Raw genomic sequence first — 24,244 nt, 5'->3', positions numbered from 1 at the left:
TTTGCGTACACCGAGTTGAGCGGTCGGTGGTCACGGTGCGGGTTCCCAGTTTGTGTCCGTTCTCGGACCATTCTTTGTATTTCCACTGTAGAAAAGGATGTCCTGGTCTAAAACTTACTTCTTTCATATTTATCGACCAGTATGAAGAAAACATTACTAAAAATCACAGTATTTTAAGCGCTGCGTCCTTTTGGTGTAAAAAGAGACAGCAGCCTTTAAACGCCTGTCATAAATGTTAATCAAAGAACAAAAGAAAATCATTCACTGATCTTGACTAAATATATTTAATAACTTTAATTAATTTAGATTATTTATAAAAAAATAATAATAATAAAAATAAGCATTGTTTTTAACATATTAACTAGTTTCTGTACCTGAAATTTGGTTCAGTTGTATTTATTTAAGCTATTTATTGATTTGTTTGTTCCTAATTATTACTGACTGTTTACTTGTATAACGCTTTAATATATTCAATTTTTATTAATCTAGTTGTTTTTGCTGTGGTATTTTTTATTTTCTTGTTTTTTTTTTTAAAGCAGGCAAAATTCCTCTTGTAGTGTTCTGTAGGCTGCTGATTTTTGCTCATTTTATTCAGCTGCAACAGAATGCTTTGTAAAAAGAAACAAAAATAAATCTTTGACATCTAATTGTTTGACTTAATTTTTTATATTGAATTTTTTTATCTTATTAGAATTGAAACTAGGAATTTATGAGCAGAATTGGAATCGATAATCAAACGATATTCAAATGATACCCAACCCTGATACTGAGTATATGAACTGAACTGAATACTAAAAGTATGATTATTTTATCAAATAATTTTGCACATGACCATCAAAAATCATATAAAATATATAAGATACACTTGTGTTCAACTCTATTATTGTTTTAAAGGTTTTTAAAAAGTCTCTTATGCTCACCAAGGCTGCTTTTACCTCTTTGATCTAAAACACAGTAAAAACAGTAATATTATGAAATATTTTTACAATTTAACAACTGCTTTCTATTTTTATACATTTTAAATCATAATTTATTCCTGTAATGAATCTTCCGCATTCAGTGTCACATGATCCTTCAGAAATCCTTTTAATATGCATGAAAAAACAGGTGCACTTCTCAAGAGTTTAGTGGAAACCATGAAAATTGTATTTCTGTACTCTTTGATGAACAAGTTCAAAAGAACTGCATTTATTTGAAATGCAAGTCTTTTGTAACATGATACATTTCTTTACTGTCACTACTGAACAATTTCTTTACCCCCTTGCTGAATAAAAGTATTAATAAAAAAAGAAAAAATACCATTTATACGCTATTTTAGTTAAGAGTAACATTATGACAAAACTATTATTTTTATCTCAATGCTCACAGATGCTCTCACTCCAAGAATAAAGTGCTTTAATAACAACAGCATATCCACACTCAGACCTCTGTGGGTTTTAAAATTAGGCACCTTTCACTCCCAACTGAAGAATCAAATGCTTTTCTTCAGTTTGTTTATTGAAGTGAGGTTATTTGGGGGCATTTTAGGTTGAAAAACACACCGATCACTCACCCTGTCACAGGTCAGGCACTGAACTGAGCTGACAATGGTGCCGTCGAACACTTCAGAGATGATGCTGCGATATTTCCTCTGGCGCTTGCTCTTTGGTGGAGTGAACGAGGGTACTGTCAACATTACATATCACAACCATTTTAGAATCAATGCAACCCTCCACATTCTGAGTAAATCACTCGCATATGCGACTAAATGTTCACCCTGGGCGACTAAATGATGTCTAATATTAGCCACTGGCTAATAAATTCTTTGATTTTACTTGCCAGTGTGTGAGTTGGAGGCTAATTAAAAGTTTAGCACAGTTATATTTTCACTCGTCGAACAAGTGACAGCGCTTTAGAGTTCCTCTCTCAATCAGGTGATATTTTTCAGTTCATCTTAATGGATGCGCAGCACACTTGTGTTTGACATACCGTAAACTATAGTGTGAAGGCGCACGACTCGTCGTCGCTTTGCGAAAGTCTTACAAGTAAACACTGTTCTTTGTTGTGTTATCCGATAAAAATAACAAAATACACTCTACAGCTTTTAAGAACTTTGGTAGTTCTCCGGTAGTAGGCGGAGCTAATGCGCAAAGGCTCACCTATTATTGTCCATGTTTTGATTTCAGCAAATCAGTTCAAGCGAATGCAGACTGACAACATGATTAAAGGTGTCATATGATGTTGCTATTTTGTGTATTTGGTGTAATTAAATGTGCTTATGCAATTTAAGATAAAAAAAAAAACATTACTTTCCATATACTGTACATTAATGTTTCTCCTCTATGCCCCGCCTTCTGAAACATGTCGATTTTCACAAGGCTTTTCTATCTGAAAAGAGAAGTGTGATGTGATTGGCCAGCTATCCAGCGCATTGTGATTGGCCGAATGACTCAAGTGCGAGACTGAAATGTTACGCCTCTTAACATATTATGAAGCCTTGTCCGGCCAGAGCAACGAGACAAAAACATAAAAGCCATTATAAATGAGATACAAACATGATTTCTAGTCGTGTTTTCTTTTGGTAGGCAAAAAACAAAGTATCGTTTTCTCAACGAAACAGCGTCACACACCATGGCCTTGAGTGAGCAGAGGCCGGAGGCCTAGAGTGAGCCGTGCCCGGCTTAAGTGAGTAGGGGCAGGTGGCTTGAGAATGGTGCGGCAGGCAGATTCTACGAAGGAGCGTAACTGGGTCTTGCAGCAACTACATGTGACGATCCCAGGCTGGACGCCGCTTCGTCTAAGGTGAAAGCCAATTCATGAACACCTGGGCATTATGTAAATCTTCCCACATACTGAAGTAGATATGTGGGGGAGTGTTAGAATGAGCCGTTTCAGGGGGGCGTGGACGAGTCTCAACTTTTATAAAGAATATCTCTTTGGTTTTGAGACATAAGTCTTTGCAACTTCACAGAAATTTTTTCTTCACCAAAAGCTTGAAACACTCCAGAGAGAAAAGAAAAATTTTAAAATCACATCTTACTACCCTTTTAATATTCAAGAATTCAGCAGCTTGTTAATCCTTTGTGCGTTTTATATTTTTCTTAATATAATTCATAGTATAATTGATAGCGTTTTCCCATTTTTCACAGAAACACTAAATGACAAAAAAAAAAGCACCACCACAATAAACACATTAGCAGACATTCTAGCTTTAATAGTGATCAAACTTAAAGGTTTTTTACCCTTTTGGCTTTCCATAGGAGACAAGCCAAGTGAACGTGCAAATTCACTCCCTGACATTAGATGGCGCTTAATGAAAAACAGAAATCCCCCGGTACATATCAAATACTATTTGATCTGCGATTCCTCTCCATAAGATTTTTGTAGTCGCTGTCGTGTTTGTCATAAAGCCCTTTGTGTTCAGCAGATCTACATTCATCATGCTTTGATGCATCTTCTAGGTCTACTTACTTACTCTTCATCGCTAGGTATCAAGTGTGTTTAGCAAGACTGTTTTGTGCTTGAGTGCCACCAAGTTATGTTTTACTGTAACTTTAGCAGCTCCAGGGATGTGTACAAAAGTGCCAGTCTCATTGGTCAGCCAGTTTTCAACGCTGTCTCAAACCCAAAAAATGAGCCAGAGGAATAATAATAATAATAAAAAAAAAAAAATATAATATATATATATATATGCTTTAATACCTTGCATTTTCCACGTTGGCACCTTTTGTTTAGTCACAAGGCGTTAAATGTTGGCAATAATCGTGCGCGATATTCGTTCCAGTGTGAACAAGCCTTAACATTTAAATAACTTTCTATGATGCCACGTTTTGACTGACAAAATTGGATGAACTACAATAGGTAAACAGCTGTGTGGATGCTAGAGCTAGATTAACACTATACATTTCTCATTTTTAATCAATACTGCTATGGATTCTAAAATCTAAAGATCAATCTTTTAGTCTATGCTGTTTTCCATTGATGCACAAACTTCACTAAACATTATTGAGGTACAGCTGCCATCCAAAAATCACACTGAGCTTTGTATTTTGTTTACTTTAATATGAAAAAGTCTCAGCTTTCAAATTCTCTCAATTTAATCACAAAATACAAACAATAAATGTGGTTCTGATACCCTTTAACATGGTATGACAGATCACTGTAGCCTCAGTTCAAGCAGCACATGAATATCTTTCTCTTTAGTAGTTACACCATGATATAAACCTGTACATCAGGAGTTGAAATACCACTAAAACATTTTTATTGGTTTTGTTTTATAGCAAAGTGCATCCTTAAATTTTCATTTCAGTGCATCATTTATTAATACATTTAATTTAACTAGTACATAACTCCTAAACTGTCCCGAACTGCTTCCTACTCAAATTCTGGTACCTTTCTTGTGAGTAGAGCTCAGGATTGGCCACACTGAGGATTTGGGGGGACTGCTGGACAATCTAGATGTGACAACCTCATTTCCATTTGGACTGTGTGGTCTGATGGTACTGCTGAGCTGGATTTCAGGGTCTGAATAAGGTGGAAACAAAGAAGTCTGTCAATAAAAGCAAGCAAAATGACCACTGGCCACACTGTTTTTCAACTACTTAAAAAATCTGGCAATAATGAAGGTATTTTGCAGTCCATTTAAATTGTTCAAAAAAGCTTGCAATTGCAAATTGTCCGTCAATGTTTGACATGAGTAAAAAATATTAAAATATTGGAATGCAGAATTACAGGGCTGGTGCAAACATAACCATATCCATTAGGGGTGCTTCGAGCAGGATTTTTTAAGCCAGTATCTGCCGATACCAATCTTTTTAAGCCTTCTTTTTAATCATGCAGAATAGGGCTGCACGTTGTGTCGTTTAAGCATCGATATCGCGATGTAGGAATCCAAGATAGTCACATCGCAGGATGTGCGATGTAGGCTGTCGTAGTTGATCCGTTATTCATTAACTGTGTGGGCCAGCTGCTCCCCGGCCCTTGACGAATGTGATTCACGGAGAGCGCGCGAGAGAGAGAGAGAGCGTGAGAGAGAGAGAGAGAGCGCGAGAGAGAGAGAGAGCAAGCACGAGAGAGACAGCACGCGAGAGAGAGAGAGAGAGAGAGAGAGAGAGAGAGAGGGCAAGCACGAGAGAGACAGCACGCGAGAGAGAGAGCGCGAGAGTGAGACAGAGGGAGAGAGAGAGCGCTTCAAACAACACGAGCGCCGTCTTGCTCTCTCTCCCTCACGCATATTAATCAATTGACACGATGGTGTCGATGTTTAAATCATTTAAAATGAGAATTTAAATCTGCTCACCCCATTTTTGTTTGTAAGAAAAAATTCGATTAGATTTCATATCGCAATATATATCACAGAAAAATAAAACATTGCAATGTCATTTTTTCCCAATATCGTGCAGCCCTAATTCAGAATTATTTATAGTGGTACTCCAATCAGCATTTTTCGATATTTATTCAGGGCCCTGAATTCCATTTTTGAAAATGGGAGGAACTGTCCTATTATGAGGGGAGACTTTTCATTTGATTTTATCTGACCAAATTCTTTGATCATGCAATGAATTTTTCTTTTTATAATTGCGCAGTTGTTGCACAACAGCTTACGCACAGCTCAAGTCTGATTTCAAGAGCTGTATGTGAGGCAGCCTTGTACGCCAGCTTCACACATACTGTGTTTTCAAACTGGAGTCCACTACTGATCCATGCCTGCTTACTAATACAACTTTTATCCATTATTTTGATTTGAAATCCAATTTTTTTTTTTACAGTTCAGTAAGAGTCTTTTAAAAGATGTGTAAAACGTAATAAATATAACATATTCAATACTTTTTACTTTTTCATTTACTTCTAAATGTATATATTAAGTGGCTCAAGCAAGTGGCAAAATATTTAAACAATTTTTTTATGTTATCACCATCAATCTAAATTAAAACTTACCATAGACAGAAACAGTCAGCTCTACTGCCTTTTCTCTTGTATTAAATCTTTATTACAAGCTTCTTTCGGTTCAAGAACTTTGTTTTCCTACCTCCATGAGTGTCATCTATTATTGCTTTTCTATCTATGTGTTCTTTAAAAAGCCATATGTGTTGACTGTGAAACACAGCATATTTTAATTATATTCATTTATGGTGTAATAAGAACATTTTTGTGTCGATCCATGTTCTATGTACCGGAAACAATGTGCTGTCAATTTACTTTACATGTGTAGCACAGGAAACTCTGTGTGGAAACAATCTCTGCACTGCTGCAGACGCAACACTCATAGAACTCATTGCTGGACTGCAACCGTGTGCTGTGTGAATGCTTTAAGCTGTTAATATGAGTGCACAAAAAATAAGAATTTCAACATGAGTTTACTGGAGCCATGTTGGTGTAAAAAAAAAAAAAAACTGAAAAAAAGTAATAGCATGCATTTACCAGAATTTCGGCCCTGGGCTTTAATGGCTCCTTGGCTGCTGATTATTGGCCTCGACTCATTGGTCGTGTCCACGTCTTTATCCAGGTCGCCATGGGAACCGGCACGGTACAGGTTGTTGATGAGATTTTTCTCTTTCTGCCAGTCTCGGTTGTTTTGGTTCTGCTCTGAAATCAGCATCTCAGCTTCATTAATGTCTTCTGGGACTCTGTGGCTTTCGCTATCAACACGATCGCTGCTTCCACAAGACTCGCAGGACTGGAAGTCATCTGATTGGCTGTGGTTGTCCTCATCGGGACTGTCATCCATGGCCACAGCCTGGTTTGGGTCCTCAGGCTCAGGAATGGGCTCTTTGAGCTCCTCGTGAAGTTGATCCATCAGACAACGCAGGAACTCCTGGGAGTCCTTCATTCAGAGATAGATTTTGATTAATGTTTTGCTAAATAATAATGATAATAATAATAATGCAATTTATTTATTATGCACTTTTCTTAACCCAAAGCACTACGATTACGGGCATATGGGTAACAACAACAAGCATAGGTTTCATAACCTATAGCTCAACAACATGCAAATTAAAAAATAACGAAATACACACAAAAAAAAAAACAGCATAAACATTCTCATTTACTGTAAGCAACTTTAAAAAGATACGCCTTTGAAATTTTCTTAAAGCAATTCAAAGCTGGAGAATCTCTGATTCTGGCTGGAAGACCACTTTACATTCGTTGAGCTAGAGAAAGCTCTACGACCCATAGTTTTTAAAATTTACTGTATATGCAGGCTGCTGGAGGATAAATAAGCACAAACTACTGCTTACTAGTGCAAACTAGTAAACTAATTAACTCGCCAAGGACCAAAACTATGAAGTTTGATTAATTACTCCAACTATAAAAATTGGGAAGTTCAGACCACAGTGGGGAAAAATAATTTTGGAATGATCAAAATCCAGCTGACTTTAAAGCAACAGACGAATGCTACAGGTATTATTAGTTATCTTTTTAGTATAATTTTTCGTCTGAACGGACTTTAAAAGTTACACTTTATAGGTAATGTTTATGTTGCACTGGTCAATATTGCAGTATCTTGGACTCACACTGCCACCTAGTGGTGTGGATGTAACCATGCAATATCAAATATTTATTGTTCCTGGAACACCTTATTTTATGATGCCCCACAAATTAAATAGATATAGTGGCCACAAAATACGCATTTAACATTTCAACAAATCTTTGAATGGCTAATGAACATTTAATTTCACAAACTTTGCCAAATCCAGATGTGAGATCTTGTGATGTGTGCACTTTTATCCTGCATGGTCGCATATTCTCTGTGTTACAGTTGGTCCATGTGAATTGAATGCTTTAAACTTTGAACTTAAGGGAGCTCTTGATCGTTAATTCTTGTGTTGTGATGCAGCTCTTGCAAATTCAACTTTTATGTTCATTGTCTGTCATTTTGAAGCTCAAGTTACATAACATTTTTCTTTAATTTTTATTTGCCTAACTATCGATCTGACCCTTTAGACGCAATAATCCCACTCTGTTTCTCTCCTGCTTTGTATTTGTTTTTTTTGTTTTTCGTGGGCATTTACGCAGTTGGTTATAGCAGTGCTGACTGGGGAGAACGGAGGTGCGCTCACTCTATTGGTTAGTAAGACCGTAAGGGTGGCAGTCATGCATATGCTCTGGAACATCATGATATCATGTCCACATCGCAGGCTTATCAGCCCCCCCTTTCCAAGATATTGGCATCGGTAGTCAAAAAAAAACAATATTGGCCGACCACTAATTTTGTTCCTGTCATGTCCAGGTCTCTGTATTATTAACAGCTAACCATAAATTACTCTGTAAATGTAGCTTTCCAATAATAGGGGGTTTCCAAGATTAAAGTACTGATATATCTGCCAGTAAATAATTACTATTATATAGTATACAGTAAATAAATTCTTCAGTTTAACGTACCCTTTTATTATTTCCCCATTTGTCTGGTTGACTTGTCCATTAACCTTGGCGGTCAGATTCTGGCATGTGCACAGACTACCGCAAACTCTTTGACCACATGTTTCCAGGCATTATCAAAAGAATGCAACATGCATGGAGGCTCACGTTGAAAAACGCAGATTAGCATGGGACCCCAACGCTATAGGAACAGCTGAAGCTTATGAGAACATTAGTCATTACTGGCTCATCCACATGGCAACTTAGCCAACTGGCATTCTAACAACCTGGTATTAAGAATCCTGGTAGGCAAACAAGTTTCCAACAACAGGACACGAAGGCCATCGCTGTATTATGTCAATGCAGTACAAGGACAAAAGGATTCCTGGCTGTATTCAAATGGTGGTATTAATGCCCATTTCCCTTTATACTTTGTAGTATGACTTTAAAACAAGGCATTCATTGACTCTGAATGAATGTCCTCTCTACAGAAGTCCACGGACTATCTGGGCTTCATGAAAGTGAGCCTGAAAATGAGACTGATGTTTCCTACAGTCTCTGAACAGCCTACGATGGCCCATTCATGTCAACACTTATTCTCCAAACGACCTTCCTCTCCAGCCAGGCATGACAATGGATGTTTTCCAGTGGTTGGAGGTGATCAAACATCTAGAGAAACTCTGAATCAGATTATGCCCAATATAAGAGAATATAATCTCTCATCATCAAGAATAAAAATGGGTTTTCTTAAATGCAGCTAGAGGACAAAGTATTATAAGAAGAAGTGTGAAAAGGAGAAATAGCGAAGTGAGAATGAGGCTCTCTGAGATTACATTCCCACAGCGAGCAGGATCATTCGAGTTTGACCTCATCTGCCACTGGGTAAACTGAACAGAAAGTCCTGCCTCAAACTCACACCACTGGTAAACTATGTTAGGCTGGTCAGGATGAGCATGAGCCTATATGAAAAATTATTTTAATAAGAATTCTAGGGGCCCTATGAAATCAGATTAATTTTTTTCCCAAACTCTGTGTTTTATGTTTTATTTATTCTGGATACCAGTGTAAGTGTTTTATTAAATCGGAATAACCAAAATGCATATTTGATCAACTAAATTCATGAAACATTAATAATTTAATTATTAATTTTTTCTGGATTCTGTGTTTTAAGATCTAATACAAATTCACCATTAAAAACTGTGGTAATATCGACATCCAGCGCCATTGTGCTTTGGCTGTACCGAGTCTGAGTCCCAGTTTGCGGACTTTTCACAATCCCACCCCCCTGTCTCTCTCGCCCACTTCACTTCCTGGCGACCTATACTGTCCTATCTAAATAAAGGCATAAAACCATAAATAAATTAAAAAAAGAAGAAAAACTGTGGTAATTACATGAACTCATTAAACAACAATTTAATCAAGCTTTTAAAATGTAATCACATGAAAAAACAATTACCTTAAAATAAAATGACCTATGTCAAAAAAAATTCTGCACAAAAGACATTTACTCTATCAATTAAAACACGCACAAAAATGGTTTGTATCATATCATTAACAGCCAATCATTCACACACCATCTCTATGTACGTCACTAGGAACACTTTGCATAATAATCTCCGCCTACCGTCTTGGGAGAAACGGAACTCTGACCTGCCCCCCCCCCACAAAGACGCTGTGGTTGGTGTGATAGCATCATGTCGAGGAGACAGTGTGTTTTTAATTGTAAAGGCAAGTTTGTTTTATTTTCACTGCCAAAGAATGAAGATCAGACGAACCAATGGCTAAAATTCATTTTTACCACAATACCAGAGCAGTACAACAAATCCTTGTTGTGTTCACGACATTTCACTGATTACTGCTTTTCTAATCTCGGTGAGTACAGCGGAATTATCAAAGCGTTTGGCCATAAAAGAGGGTTCATTACCAACTTTATTTAGACCAACGAGCATCTACGAATCACAACGCGAAGTATGATTATGAAGTTATGTGTTTGTTTTCTCCCGAGCGTCTTATCAGTATGTGTGCTGTCTGCAGCCTGTCTGCGCTGATCTTCATTTACAAACACGTCATTAAAATGAAGTGTAACTCCGTGAATACTCAACGAAGAGACATGAGAGATATATTTATAGAAAGCTTGAAATGTCTAAAACTAAACAAGTGCTGCCGAAAACAGATATTCTGTGATAAAGTAATCCATATGAAGTAATCCATATGAAAACAACGCGATGTCTGTTTTTCATGTCTCCCTTCATTATATCTAATGTGACCACGCCTCGCGCTGAACGCGCTATTCAGATTCAAACTGAAGCGCGCGGCTTGAATACACCCACACAGAAGAAAAAGCAGCGAAACTGTTCAAGTTTTTTATTTTACTGTTTGCTTCGCGATGAGAGGAATAAGACATAATTCACCCCAAACAGATGCTAACGCATTGTTTACCGTGAAGTTGTGTGCGGAACAACCAATCAAAACTATGTCAGTTGACCAATCAGAACAAAGTATGCAACCGAAAGGTGGGGTTTAAGGAAACTGATTCTTTTGAACAGCTTCGCGCGAACCGTTTGGGGATCTCTGAGAATTGAGGTAATTTTAAAATGATATTTTGACAAAATGACAATGTTTTTTAACATTGGATGGATTTAAACCTAATGTACAGGACTTATAAACAGTGATAGGAAGCTTAGAATTTTCATCTTACTGGCTCTTTAAAGCATTTTTTGTGTTTTTTTTTCTTCTTTTTTTCTAGATTTATTAAGACGTTGTTTTTGTTTTTGTTTTCTCTGTTATAAAATATAAATATAACTGAACGCAAACATTTGGACGATAATGTTAGCCATCATTTTTATATCTGTGAATCCCTAATGCTTTAACAAATGAATGTAAGAAAGCATACCTGTTGAGAATAACCACGAAACATTGGATTTACAGCCTTAATGCCCTGGAATAGATTTGTAGGAACAACATAGGAGTTCCTGCAGCCACACAAAACAAGAGCAAAGAAAGTTAAAAAAAATAATAATAATAACAGAGGGAAAAAATACCATAAAAATAGGAAATGGCAAGAGAGGAATGTACCTGTTTTGGTGCCAAAGGTCTGTGATGAGTTTCTGATAGCTCTTGCATAGCGCTGGCTTCTTCTCGGTCTTCACCAGACCACCACAGTCCAGGAAAAACTGTTTCAGTGGAGGACTAGAAGATAATCCAGAAAGAGAGATTGACTAAATCAGAGCAAAACTAGACTGAAAGAGAACAATTTGGACACTAAGATAAAAACACTATTGATTACAAGGATTTTTACCAGTTGGAAAGCGCCTGGAGAGCTGCGTTCATGTAGCAGGTATTGCCAATGTTCTTCAGTCCAGTCAGACCTGTGAGGAGGAACAGATCACAAAGGGTCAGACTGCCAGTGTGGAATGCAGAGCAAATGCACAGAACACAAAACATGAGAGATGAAGACCTCTGGTCCTCAGTTCATCCTCCTCCTCCGTCTCCATATCCAGGTCATCACAGGTTCCTGCTGGAGAAACTCTCAGCGAGGTGGGGCTCCCAGGAGCTTTGGGGTCCTGAAAACCAGAAAGACAATAGAAGAATATCAGCAAAAGCACGGCTTTTGCAAAAAAAAAAAAAAAAAAAAAACTGTAGTTGTGTGTCCCTAAACAACATTCAGAAAACCTGCAATCTCAAAATCAATTTTAATTCAATTTAATTAAAACAAATTTCCATCACCACTGATATAACTGACAAAAAGTATTACAAAATGTACATACTGAAATGTGATTGGTGTTTGAGCTTACATATATTTGCATAGTGAGACTGTGACTGGTCTTGTCTTCTATGCAAACAAATTAAAGCAGGGTTTCTGCAGGATTTTTAAGCTCAAATTTAAGACTTTTTAAGACCTTTTTTAAGACCTGAACACATTAAATTAATACCATATGAGCGGGGTAGGGCAATATCTATAGTACCATATAAAGTAACATAAAATTACATGTAAAAAGCATAATTTACAGTTCAGATACAAGTTCTCACAAAAATTAAGTTTTATAAAACGATAAACTTTACATTTCAGCCTTTAAAGTCAAAAGTATAAGTAAAAAAAGTAAAATACTAATTTAAACAATTATTATCAATTAATTATTACATCAATTAAATAACAAATTAGTGGTGTGCGATATTTATAAAAAAAAACAAATAAGATCTCTCCAAAATATTCTGGGATTTTATCGATAACGATAATTAGATAATATTTTGCTGAGTGTGTTATTGTGCTGATTTCTTAAGGACTACCGTGGACAGCTGTTCATATTCCAAGCATTCAAGTTTTATGGGCATTTTTACCTTTAAGTCAGTTTTTTCTAAAAGTGTGCAACATCTTTTAAGTCAGATTCTTGCATTTGGGTTGTTACCAAGCAAATTAAATCAGCATGTTAATGCATGCAGTGAAAGAGCGCACTCTAAATGTGCGAACACACACTAGTCTAACCTACTAGACTTCATCAACTAACCACACCTGTGTAGATGGGTTTTGTGTTTGCTTTTCACATTATACGCATAATATCAAATTCGCACATCATTAAATCTACAATTACAATATTATCACCGACCACACATATTGCACACCCCTATGTTTAGATTTTCATAATGCATTGTCTTCTTATTGATCCACCAGTTCACATTTAAAGCTCTACGTGTTTGAAGGGTAAAAACATGGGTCGATTTTCGCATTGTTCTGAACTGTGAACAAAACAACAGTTGTATTGAAAATCCTCATTCATTCTCTGCCAGCAGGTGGAGCATTTAGTAGAAATATAACTAACCCCGGTAACCTCAGAACATAAAGCAGCGCAGCACTGGACTTTGAATGTGCAGAACTCATGTACATTCAATCAAATCATTATATTAGCCTATTAAAGTTTAATCGTCACATTCAGCCATATCTCAATTCTGGTCTTCCCGCCACTAAATTTAAGACCTCTTGAAATCATAATTAAGACTTTCTTGTACAATTTAAGACTTTTTAAGGCCTTAAATTTGATACAACTAAATTAAATTAAGACTCCGTGGAACCCCTGTAAAGTCATTTTTTAATAGCAAAGGCAATGTTTTGAATATAAAGGAGAATTGCTTTGCATTCACAGAAAGTTGCATAAGAGTTCTGACCGGGCTGGGAGTCTGTCCTGGGGAGATGGGCTTGGTAGCGCTGTGTAAGTGTGTGTGTGGACCCAGTTTTCTTTCCAGGAAAACCTCCTTGGTACAGGCGTAGCACCACACTCTCAAAGTGGTCAGATTCACCGTCAGGTTGTGCCGTGTCTCCTGGAAGTAAAAAAGCCACAACAGAAAATTAGAATAAAAATCCCCAATTTATTATTCTTTTTTTTTTTAATGCCAGTTACCTATTTGCTGACTGTGAATCATGAGTCTAGTGGTGTAATTTTATAGCTTGCACGGGGCCGGGTTCAAATCCTGTTATACATTTTGATAATATCCCAATGAATATTACAACTAAAATCAACCAGTAATCACCCTACAGTTGTTTTTTATGGAAAAATCATTGGCTCTTTTTTAAATCTTTAAATATCTTGAATAGTTTTGAATGATTTAAAACATGTCAGATTCTACACTGAAGCCTTATTGTGAACCTGTTTTTATTAACATCTCACAAAAAAGTATAGATTTAAAATATCTGCTGCTATTCATTAAGCCAAAATTTCTATATCAGTGCCTTTTTTATTTCCTAAATAAAGGCAGTCAGAGTGCGGAGCTCTTTCTCCATATATGAAGCCTACAATGCAACAGAAAGACTCTTCATAATTTAGGGCAAAACACAAGTGTGTTGCAACGAGAGTGAAAATGTACCAGGGGAAATGGGAAGTGGTGATGTGAAGCCTAGGCATGCACACATCAGGTGCTAAGGGGTCTCTACATTATTCACGTGTCTGGATTGGCTTTAACTGTGGCACCAGAGCTGATGCAACTGCAGCCAGACATTTATGAGAGCTTCACCAAAATACAAACCCTGCCAAAATCTGCTACTTCAACCATTTCACTGATAGATAGGATGTTAAACATGCTCACATCCATTTTAATTCTAATTATAATCTACAAAATAAATTGTGCTACACCCAATGCACTCGTGATCCTGGCAATTTACACAATAAAAAACTAATAATAAAAAACTACTAATTTTGAGGTGCTGATATCAAAATTCCTACTTTTTTTGCACAAGCACAGCACACTTCCTTACAAAATACGATGTGCATTTTGTAGCATTTATGAATTCAACATCTATTTGTAAAGTAATAAGTCTTGTACCATCCCAAAATCAAAGACAAACAAACACATGATTTCTATCTTCCTCTGAGCCAGGTCAAAACTATTTGTCGATTCGAGTCAATTCTCGGCTGATTGTTACATGTATGAATGAGTCTAAAGAAATTATTTCATGCCGAACGTTAGAATTATGGCCAGTAACAGAAGAAAATGCAAACATGACCCAGATGTTTTTGTGAAAAATTATCATTATGAAACAAACCTTATGTTTTCATTGGTCACAAAACTTATTTTCCGCAATAATCCAAAAGCCAAAGGAAAAATCTCATTGGGGTTTTGTAAGGGGAACTTCCTTGTTCACATACAAAAACACATCTTCACTGCAGTTCTCTATACCCACAAGCACCCTGCTAAAGGAAAACAGCTTAGTGAAAGGAAAAAACATGGGCTGAATTTTGTTTACTGCAGCAAACGCAGATTATTGTGGTGGAAGTATGGCTGGTGGCTCGGTCTTCTCTCAGTCGCTCTCACATAGTCACAAGGGTGTTTTGAGAGCATTATGGGGTTTTAGTAATGAGTAATCAAAATGGGCTTTAGTGGGAAGGAAGATCCCCACTGGAGCGCTGATTAATAATAGATGAGTTCACCCACAGGCCAGCCTGGAATTCAAATCACACTTCAGCGATTCATTGCATAATTTATGTCTCCAGTCACAATCAGAATAACAGACCGGAAATCCACAGGGACATGTGATCAGGGATCAGATTCACCTGTCTATATCAACCTACAAAAGAGAGGTTGTAATGCTATACTCACTGTGGTCGAAAACATCATAAGCTGTAAGTACACTCATGCAAAACAAATTTAAACAATACAATTTAGTAAATTACTTTAAAATATAAAGCGCATTAGTTTGAATAATTATAACACAGAAACAGTAGAAACAAAGAATGAGATGACTAACCTGAGAGTGGACAGTGCTGTGGTCCGCATGCGATTCCCCACAGCCAACATATGAACAGCCATTCTGATTGAAAGATATACATGAAATTAAATTATACTCTACAGGCTTCACTATAAACTAGCTTTCAATAATCAAGAATTTCACATCACCATTCAAAGATTTTTTTTTTTTTCAAAAGTAAAAAGCAATTATTTTTATACACAAAACAGTATATAATTTTAATATCAGCCATTTATCAGTTAATCGGTGCATCCCCATTACACACCAAACTTGTGGAGGAACATTACTTAATATAAAGATAATTTACCTCTAGACAAGCCCAAAGGTTTGGTCCCCCGACTTTACAGTCCTGACACTGACCCTGAAAACAAACACATTTATACTTAATTGTCTTACAAAGTCTATGTACAATGTACACCACCGTTTCAAAGCATAGGGTCAGAAAAAAAATAATACAAATCATAAAAAAAAATTCAGCAAGGATAATTACATTGGTCAAAAGTGATTGTAAAAACATGTATAATGATACAAACAGGGGTGCTCTGATCAGGATTTTTGAGGCCGATCACAGAAAGCAGTATCTGCCGATAAGCTATACCGATCTTTTTATAATTATTTGAATTATTTATAGTGATGATCCAATAAAGTTTTAGACATTTATTGAGGGCCTGAATTTCATTTTTTTTTTTCTAAATGAATTCCTTTCCTAGGTGACTCTTGTGAGAGTTTTTCTTATTTATTTATTTTTTTTAATTTAGGGGTGGAGGAAAGAATTTTTTTTTTTTTTTTTTACATTTTTCAAAAATATATATTTATCTCACCTAAATGTTTGATCATGCACTGCATTTGTTTTTTTTTTGATCAATTTTGAACAATCATCCAATTGTTGCACAACAGCTTACACACAGCACAGGCCTGATTTTGTGAGTTGTATGTGAGGTCCACACATACTCTGTTTTGGGGTGCGCATGATGTCCATGTGTGGTATGCAAGCTGTGCAGAAGCAGTGCTTTCACACAGGAGTCTGCACCTAATCCATGGCTGTTTACTACAAACACAACATTTATCCATTATTTTGATTTGAAATACAAACAATCCCCGTTTACACTAGTGCGTTTTCAATTTAAAACAGCGTTTTAGAATTAAAACGATCCACGTTTACACTGGCGTTTTAGCTGCATTTGAGAAACGATTTCAGTCTATACTACATAACCGAAAACGTAGGTTACATAACCATTCACTCACACTGGGCATGCATGTAAAAGTGTCAACAAGAAGTCAGTTGCTAGTCACTGTCAGGTTACAACAATGAGCATGATTACAGTTCATGATACAGTTACACAGTCGCCAAGGATACGCAGGGATCACGCGGTCTCCAATTTGGTCCGTTTACACTGAAATGCAACCCCAGAGGTTCAAACTAGGGCTGTGCAAAAAAATTGAATGCTATTTTCATGCACATCTCATCAGTAAAGGCGCTCCTGTAATTAGTAGTATATCTCCAGCACATGCGTTCAGATCAGGGTTGCCAGGTTTTCACAACAAAGCCTGCCCAGTTGCTTCCCAAAACTAGTCCAATTGCGTTTCCAGGGGGTTCCCCGTTAAAAATTGCGTACATGTTTTTTGGCAGGGTTGCCTTGGTAAAATTCGTCTTTTAGGGGCTAAATATCACGTTATTGGGATTGGGGACACTTGAACCCGCGGACATGAAAAACAAACGCGTACTTGGCAACACTGGTTTAGGTGGAGCGGCATTTACTACACAAAGCCGTAGTTCACGGACAAACTACACAAAATCGTCAAAGAATCACCTGCCATTTTGAAATCGATTTTGTGTAGATTGTCAGTGAACTATGGCTCTGTGTAGTAAAGGACAACCAATGTTGCCAAGTCTGCGGGTCGAAGCAACCCCAATCCCAATAACGTGATGTTATTGAGCGAAATGAGATTGGGATAGTTTGGAGAAGCAATTGAGCAGGTTTTGTTTTGAAAACCTGGCAATCCTGATCTGAACGCACGTGCTGGATATGATGTGCAACACAAAAAACACCTAGTAGTCTGTACGTTTTAATATTTAAAGGATTTGCCACTGATGATTCAAACACAAGTTTTGAGCAGTGTAGAGAAGCGCTGCTTGTATGTAGGGCTGGTCTGAATTAAATCTATGACGGTTGCAGTGCCGTTGTCAACTGAGACCGGCAGTAGTGCACATGACGTCACACACTCTATAGCAAGCATAATACAAAGTTTTGTATACAAGTGTAATAAAAGTAATAGTTGCAAATTGTTTTATTTAGACTATAAGTAGATGGTGATTCACAAATTACCTCAAACACCATACAGCGTTTCCTTTACACTGTGTTCCAAATTATTATGCAAGTGACATATCATTATGATTTTGGTACAATAAAGAGTAATTTTGCTTGTGTTGTTTTTCCACATCATTTCAGGTAACCGTTTGGTCAATAGTTTTCCAGGGCTTCTTAGGTAAATGGAAACCCTACTTAAAGAGGTTGTTCCACATTATTAAGCAAGTCACAGTTCTCATGACATATGGTGAGGAAGAAGATCTTGCTTAACTTCTGTAAGTAGGGTTTGCGTTTACCTAAGAAGACCTGGCAAACTATTGACCAAACCAGTCACAAACCTATTGATGTCACTTGCATTATAATTTGGAACACGTGAAGATGGGCAGGTTTGAGCACAGGAAAATACAGTTTTATGCATTCAGCAAATTAATTTTGTGTTGGGAGATGGACCTTGTTGGGAATGCACCGCGAACAGTGAACAATGTCTTTCTTCACCAGTAGTCTACACAGGACATCTGAACTATGTCAGTACCTCCTAAATGGGACGAGGCAGTTTACTGTTGGGAATTTATCATGTCGTGCCGCATTAAGTGTAGCATCACTGATTATAATGAGTATTTTGTTGCGCCGCTCGCGTTAGACAGGGTGTATTTAACTTTCTTGTTTAGGCTACTTTCTTGTTTAACTGTATTATTTATTTTATATTTATTTTAGTGTTTTGCAGGCTGCATATTCACTGACAGAAGTGCTAAAATAAACACAAGTTGACTAGACTGATGCTGGGCTGATAAATTTATGCATTTAGCAGACGCTTTAATCCAAAACGACTTACAGTGCATTCAGACTATCAATTTTTACCTATCATGTGTTCCCAGGCATTCGAACCCCCAACCTTGCACTTGATAAAGCAGTGGTCTACCAATTGAAATACAGGAACACTATACTGACACAAATTTCTAAGTATTTTCAATGGACGCTTTACAAAATTATTTTTAGACTGGGCTACTGTATGTTTTGCAGTACTGCAGTATTCACAAGTATTTCCCAAGTAAACTAAGTAAACGTTTTAACGTGTAAAATTACTGATTAACATGATGGATAAAAGTAGCTCTGTTTTTATTTAATTTTTTTTACACCAACAATGTTCTATAGTAGGGATGGGCGTTTTCCGCAAATATCACATTCGAATATTTGAGCTCACAAAAAATGAATATTCGAATATTAATTTATTTAAATTAAGTTTAATGAGACAGACTTAGCCTATTTTTCAGCAACATTTATTGTTTCCGTCATTTTTGAACAAGCTTACACACAATAAGCTTGAACATTACACATCGTGTTTTGTAGCTGAAAACCTTTAACAATGCGTGTAAACAAACAAAAGTATAGATTAAAAGCAAGAAAAAAAAGAAAAAAAAGTGAACAAAGAAAAAACGTAAAGCAGCCTGCAGCAATTAGGCTATTGTTATTTGTTGCTTGAGAGATGCCACAACAATGTTCTTCAATTTGGTCACTTTCTGTGATTTGAATCAAATATGCCGTGGAGAATCACAGAAAGTGACCAATTAGGTTTCGTTGTGGACTTTTTTTATTTTGTATTTTTTTATGGCAAGCAAAAATATAGAGAAATTCGAATATCATTTTTATTTATCGAATAATTAATTACCTGATGTACAGTTGTGGAAGTCCTAGTTGTTTGTCATTTCTCAGATCAAAAATGCAGACATGGTTTTATGTTTACGCGGCACGATGCAATGCAATGCATAAAAAGACAGTATATGTCATTATAATTAGTAATTATGTTACTGCAAATGCCTAGTTTGTAATGGGTTTTACTGGTTTGGTTGCAAAGGGACACAGCATCACAGTAGGGTAAGGGGTGTAACATTTCCGTCACACAATTGAGGTAATCTGACAATCACAACGCACTGGATAGCAGGCTAATTAAGCATACACCTTGCTTTTCAGAAAAATGAGCTTCATAAAAATCAATGCATTTCATAAAGGCGAGGCATAGGGGAAAAACAATAATGCACATTATATGGAAAATTATGTTTTTTTTTTAAACCTTAAACCGCATTAACCCATTTCATTACACCAAACACACAAAATAATGTTATTTTTTAGCAACGTCATGTGACCCCTTTAAATATAACTGTTTTTCCTGTATTTTTAATCAACTAAAGGCAGCCTTTAGTAGAATAAATAGGAGATTTATTTCAAAATCATTATAAAAATTGTATCGACCCAATCTTTTGAATGGTTGTGTATATATGCAATAGAGCCTCCTAACACAAAACTCTTCTGAAAACATGTATTCTATTAATGATCCAATCTGGCAAGCAATTATACCGCAACCTGAAATGCTTTTAAACTACAATAATGTATAATGCATCCACATAATTGCACATTGATTTCATCACACTTTTTCAACAGCATGCACTGTTTATAGCCTAAGCTCTTATATGTGAGGCAGCCATGCATAATTAGTGCTTATGGACAAACTCTGGAATAGGGGTCAAAAAATACTTTGTCAATAATGCACACTAAATTTGATTTATGAGAAATGTGTGGAAGCAATGATAAGGTGCGACTGGGTTTTGGTAGGGACTCACATGAGACTTCTGGATGAGTTCTTCCTTGGTGATCTCCCCTACACACTCCAAGTGTGAACAATCATTGCTTGATGCTCCAGACATCACTCTATTGGAAAGAGAGAGATACATTGAGTAAAGTACTATTTAAAAAATCCAGGATCCGTGATCCGATTATTAAAATTATTACGAAAACACTAAGCCGTCCAGATAAAATAAACTATCCCCTTGGAATTCAAACACAAGTGGCCAATGGAAACACATTTGAGATAAATATAGCATGATATAATATAGAAGTCATATGAACTACTTTTATCATCTGAAACTTCACCAATTATAATCTAGTCCTCTAATCCATCTTCGATTTTGTTCCACAAAAGGATACAGATTTTGTAACATAATAAGGATGAGTAAATGATGAATCATAGGCTACAAGCCCCAAAAATGCTCAATTTAAAACAACTGACAGAAGCCAAATTATCTAAAACGGCTTCCATTTCATTAATATTATCCACAAGTACGTTTTAGTGGGGTTTTTTTTTAGATTTCAAATACACTAGCGCACATGTTTTCAAAAAGGGCAATGAAGCTTTTCAGAGACAGTACATGATTTTCCATTTAATAGCCTAATTACAATATTTTTTAATCTCAGTTCCTATTTTACGTCCTGTAAATGTCAATATAAATGAAAAGCAGCCATCTGTCATCAATTTTCTAAACTATGTGCAAAAGTCTCTGTGGTTTTGGAGTGTAATTCAGGGCGAAGGTTAAGACATCTTTTGTGAAATGACAAACATCAAATAAGACTGCCATGTCTTGAACTTCTGACGTAGATTTACAATACATCACTAAATAAAAAACAAAAACAAATGTTGTCTGAGTCTTTTGTACTCAATCAATAACCTGTATACTAATGAAACTCTGTGACATGACAGCATATGCATGCAAAATCTGCATGGCCTACAATACTTTACAATCTCACAGCACTTTGACCTTATAGAAACAGAAAACAATAACAACATCATAAAATGTTATCTTTAAAAATCTACAGACTAACATGTTTTGCAACAGAGACTGTTTACAAGACAGGGTTAGCGAGCAAACTGCAGTGCGTTTGATGAAAACGAACAAGTAAATATAATTATATAAGTATAAATATAATTATTCTTGTGTATGGGATCCCCTATATAGTTTTTTGTATAAACACCCAATTTATACCATACAAAATTAACAATATAAACGTATCAGAAATATTTTTTTGAAAAATAATTTCCACAAAGCCCCTCTCTTTAAAAATAAATAAATAACAATAATACCTATAATCATTATAATATTAATAAAACAACACACTCAACAAGAAATACGAAAAATTTTATGTTTACCATGTCACGGGACCATTAACCCAGATCAGAGCGCCGTAATCGTGCAAAAGCGTATTTAAAATAGTTTGGGAATTCGAGATTGAGAGTAATTATAAAAAGAAAAGATTATTATATGGATAATTATTATTGTTGTTTGCTGCTATTCGTATTCTTATGTACAGTACACTCATAGTATTGTGTACAGTCACATACAGTACATTTTAAACGACAGCTATGGGCCTCTACAGCTGTGCGTGACGTCACGTCAGCAACGCGTCAGCATAAGCCAGAATCTTCGCTAGGCTACTTAGCAACTAGCTTCAGCCTGTCACGCACATACTTCCCAACAGTTTCCCCCATGACTATAAACCTTTCAGTCAGTACAACCTCAAGAACAGCTAAAATCCCTGCAGACTATTACTGAAAGCGGGGTTTACTGTGAATGAAGAGCAGACAGGAGGCGTGAGAATGCGGCGGGCTAAAGCTAAAGTCAGAGCGCCGCTCATCATCTGACAGCTCTGCCTCTGCATCAGCTCATATCACAACACAGAATCAATGCAGGCTTTAATATTAACTCTGCTGGATACAAAGCTTTACATACGCCATATTTCAGTTCGCACACAAGCCAGTGGTATAATATTAGCTCACCTCTAGGGAAATCAACGATGGTTTCGATATGAATCGATTATCGTTTCTGGTCTGCTGATGAAGAGAACGGCGGTTTAAAGACGTCTTTCGGCTTGTCAGTTAAGTTACATATCTGTAGAATTCTTACGCTTGCGGAACGCAGGTTTTCAAACGCCTAGCGTAGGACACTTTAACTTCAGACTGGCGATACTACATGGTGTGACATATTCAAACAGTTTCTTCCGGTTGCTGTGCGGTGATGAGAGTGAAAGGGGGACGCAGGCAGCGGCGGTGCCTCCTAGCGTGGACGCGCGGAACGACTCACAGATGCGCATTGATTCCTGAAGACAGAGCAGGGTCTATGGAGTTAATTTAACGCCTTATATATATATATATATATATACGCAAAAAAATACGGGGGCGTGTACAACATGATAAGCAGAGACTATCGAGTGGATAATTTCTTTTTATTCAATAGCATTAAACATTCATGTTTTCATTTTATTAACTTTATTAACAAAGGTATGTGTATTAGCAGCGTTTGCTCAAGTTAAATAAGTTGTTAACATGAACATCTGCTGTTTATTTCTCTCGATATGCACACTTTTATAGCATTAAAATGTGTATTGTTTCATTTGGTTAACTGCAAGTGTTTGTTTAAAATCTCTTAACTTGTGGGAGGACGCCAGCGCACAGAAGTGTTCTTTGTTTAAAAGAAGAGTTCTGTAAATAATAGCCTATACTGTAAAAGCCTGACAAGCCAATAAAGCTTTGATTAAGCTATGTGACAGGAATTTTTACTGGAAGTGCACTTTAGAGAATGAAATTAACAATAACTATATAAATATCCTAACCCTATAATAATAAATACTAGAATTATAAATGAATAATTAGTTTAATTTGTACCATATTTTCCGGACTATAAGTCACACTTTTCTTCATAGTTTGGCTAGTCCTGCGACTTATAGTCAGGTTCGACTTATCAAAATTAATTTGACATGAACTGAGAGAAATTAACCAAGAGAAATTAACCAATAGAAAACGCCACGAGAGGGCGCTCTATGCTGCTCAGTGCTCCTGTAGTCTACACTGAACACATAGAGCGCCCTCTTGTGGCTGTAGACGGTAATGTTTTCTCTTGGTTCTTGGTTCAAAATAAATGCGACTTATAGTCCAGTGCGACTTATTTATGTTTTTTCCTCATCGTGACGTATTTTTGGACTGATGCGACTTATACTCAGGTGCGACTTATAGTCCCCAAAATACGGTAAATGAAAACACTCATTTATCACAGAACGTTACAATACGTTACTATAATTTTATTATCAATTAAATATGGTTAGCCTATATGAATGAATAAATGAATGATTTATTGTCAGGTGCAACTTATTTATTAAAATTAATTCGACATGAATCAAGAGAAATAAAACGAAAACATGAATGTTTCAATGCTATTGAATAAAAAGAAACGATCCACACTAAAGTCTCTGCTCATCATGACAGGACCTGGATCAGTTAGCTGCGTCTCGGGCCGATGACGTCACTTCCCGGGAGAATTCTCCGCCCCCCCCTCCCTTGACTCCACCCCCACGTCAAAACAGTGCCACAAAGAGAGACGTGCAAAATTTAAGCAAATAGGGAAAACGGTATCGCAAGCTCAAACTAGATTGACACGCAAAATAAAAGCAGAATTGCAGATAAATTAATAGATATGACCATGGAAAATATGTAATGAAAATGTATGTTTCATTTGTTTTGCAATTCTTTATTTTTGTTTGCAAA

General features: G+C 36.5%; 1 protein-coding gene across 2 annotated transcripts in view; it reads right to left on the bottom strand.

Moving 5' to 3' along the window:
- The window catches only part of LOC127950898 (ubiquitin carboxyl-terminal hydrolase 33), a 31,431-nt gene extending 8,653 nt beyond the window's left edge, over positions 1 to 22,778 (bottom strand). Inside the window, exons 1-13 of one of the 2 annotated variants that reach the window (XM_052548291.1) lie at positions 22,484 to 22,778; positions 20,496 to 20,583; positions 15,879 to 15,932; positions 15,572 to 15,634; positions 13,498 to 13,650; positions 11,795 to 11,900; positions 11,636 to 11,705; positions 11,413 to 11,526; positions 11,231 to 11,309; positions 6,400 to 6,802; positions 4,372 to 4,503; positions 1,553 to 1,665; positions 921 to 944 (exon numbers count right to left, since the gene is read on the bottom strand). In XM_052548291.1, the coding sequence (XP_052404251.1) occupies positions 921 to 944; positions 1,553 to 1,665; positions 4,372 to 4,503; positions 6,400 to 6,802; positions 11,231 to 11,309; positions 11,413 to 11,526; positions 11,636 to 11,705; positions 11,795 to 11,900; positions 13,498 to 13,650; positions 15,572 to 15,634; positions 15,879 to 15,932; positions 20,496 to 20,579 (1,395 nt within the window). In that variant the 5' untranslated portion in view covers positions 20,580 to 20,583; positions 22,484 to 22,778. The remainder of the gene's footprint in view (positions 1 to 920; positions 945 to 1,552; positions 1,666 to 4,371; positions 4,504 to 6,399; positions 6,803 to 11,230; positions 11,310 to 11,412; positions 11,527 to 11,635; positions 11,706 to 11,794; positions 11,901 to 13,497; positions 13,651 to 15,571; positions 15,635 to 15,878; positions 15,933 to 20,495; positions 20,584 to 22,483) is intronic. The other variant, XM_052548292.1, reaches the window with a different exon arrangement.
- Positions 22,779 to 24,244: the final 1,466 nt, after the last annotated feature.

Source organism: Carassius gibelio, chromosome B2, assembly GCF_023724105.1.
Source record: "Carassius gibelio isolate Cgi1373 ecotype wild population from Czech Republic chromosome B2, carGib1.2-hapl.c, whole genome shotgun sequence".
NCBI lineage: Eukaryota > Metazoa > Chordata > Actinopteri > Cypriniformes > Cyprinidae > Carassius > Carassius gibelio.
Note: the sequence above shows the minus strand (reverse complement) of the source record. Positions and strands in the feature narration are given on the sequence as shown.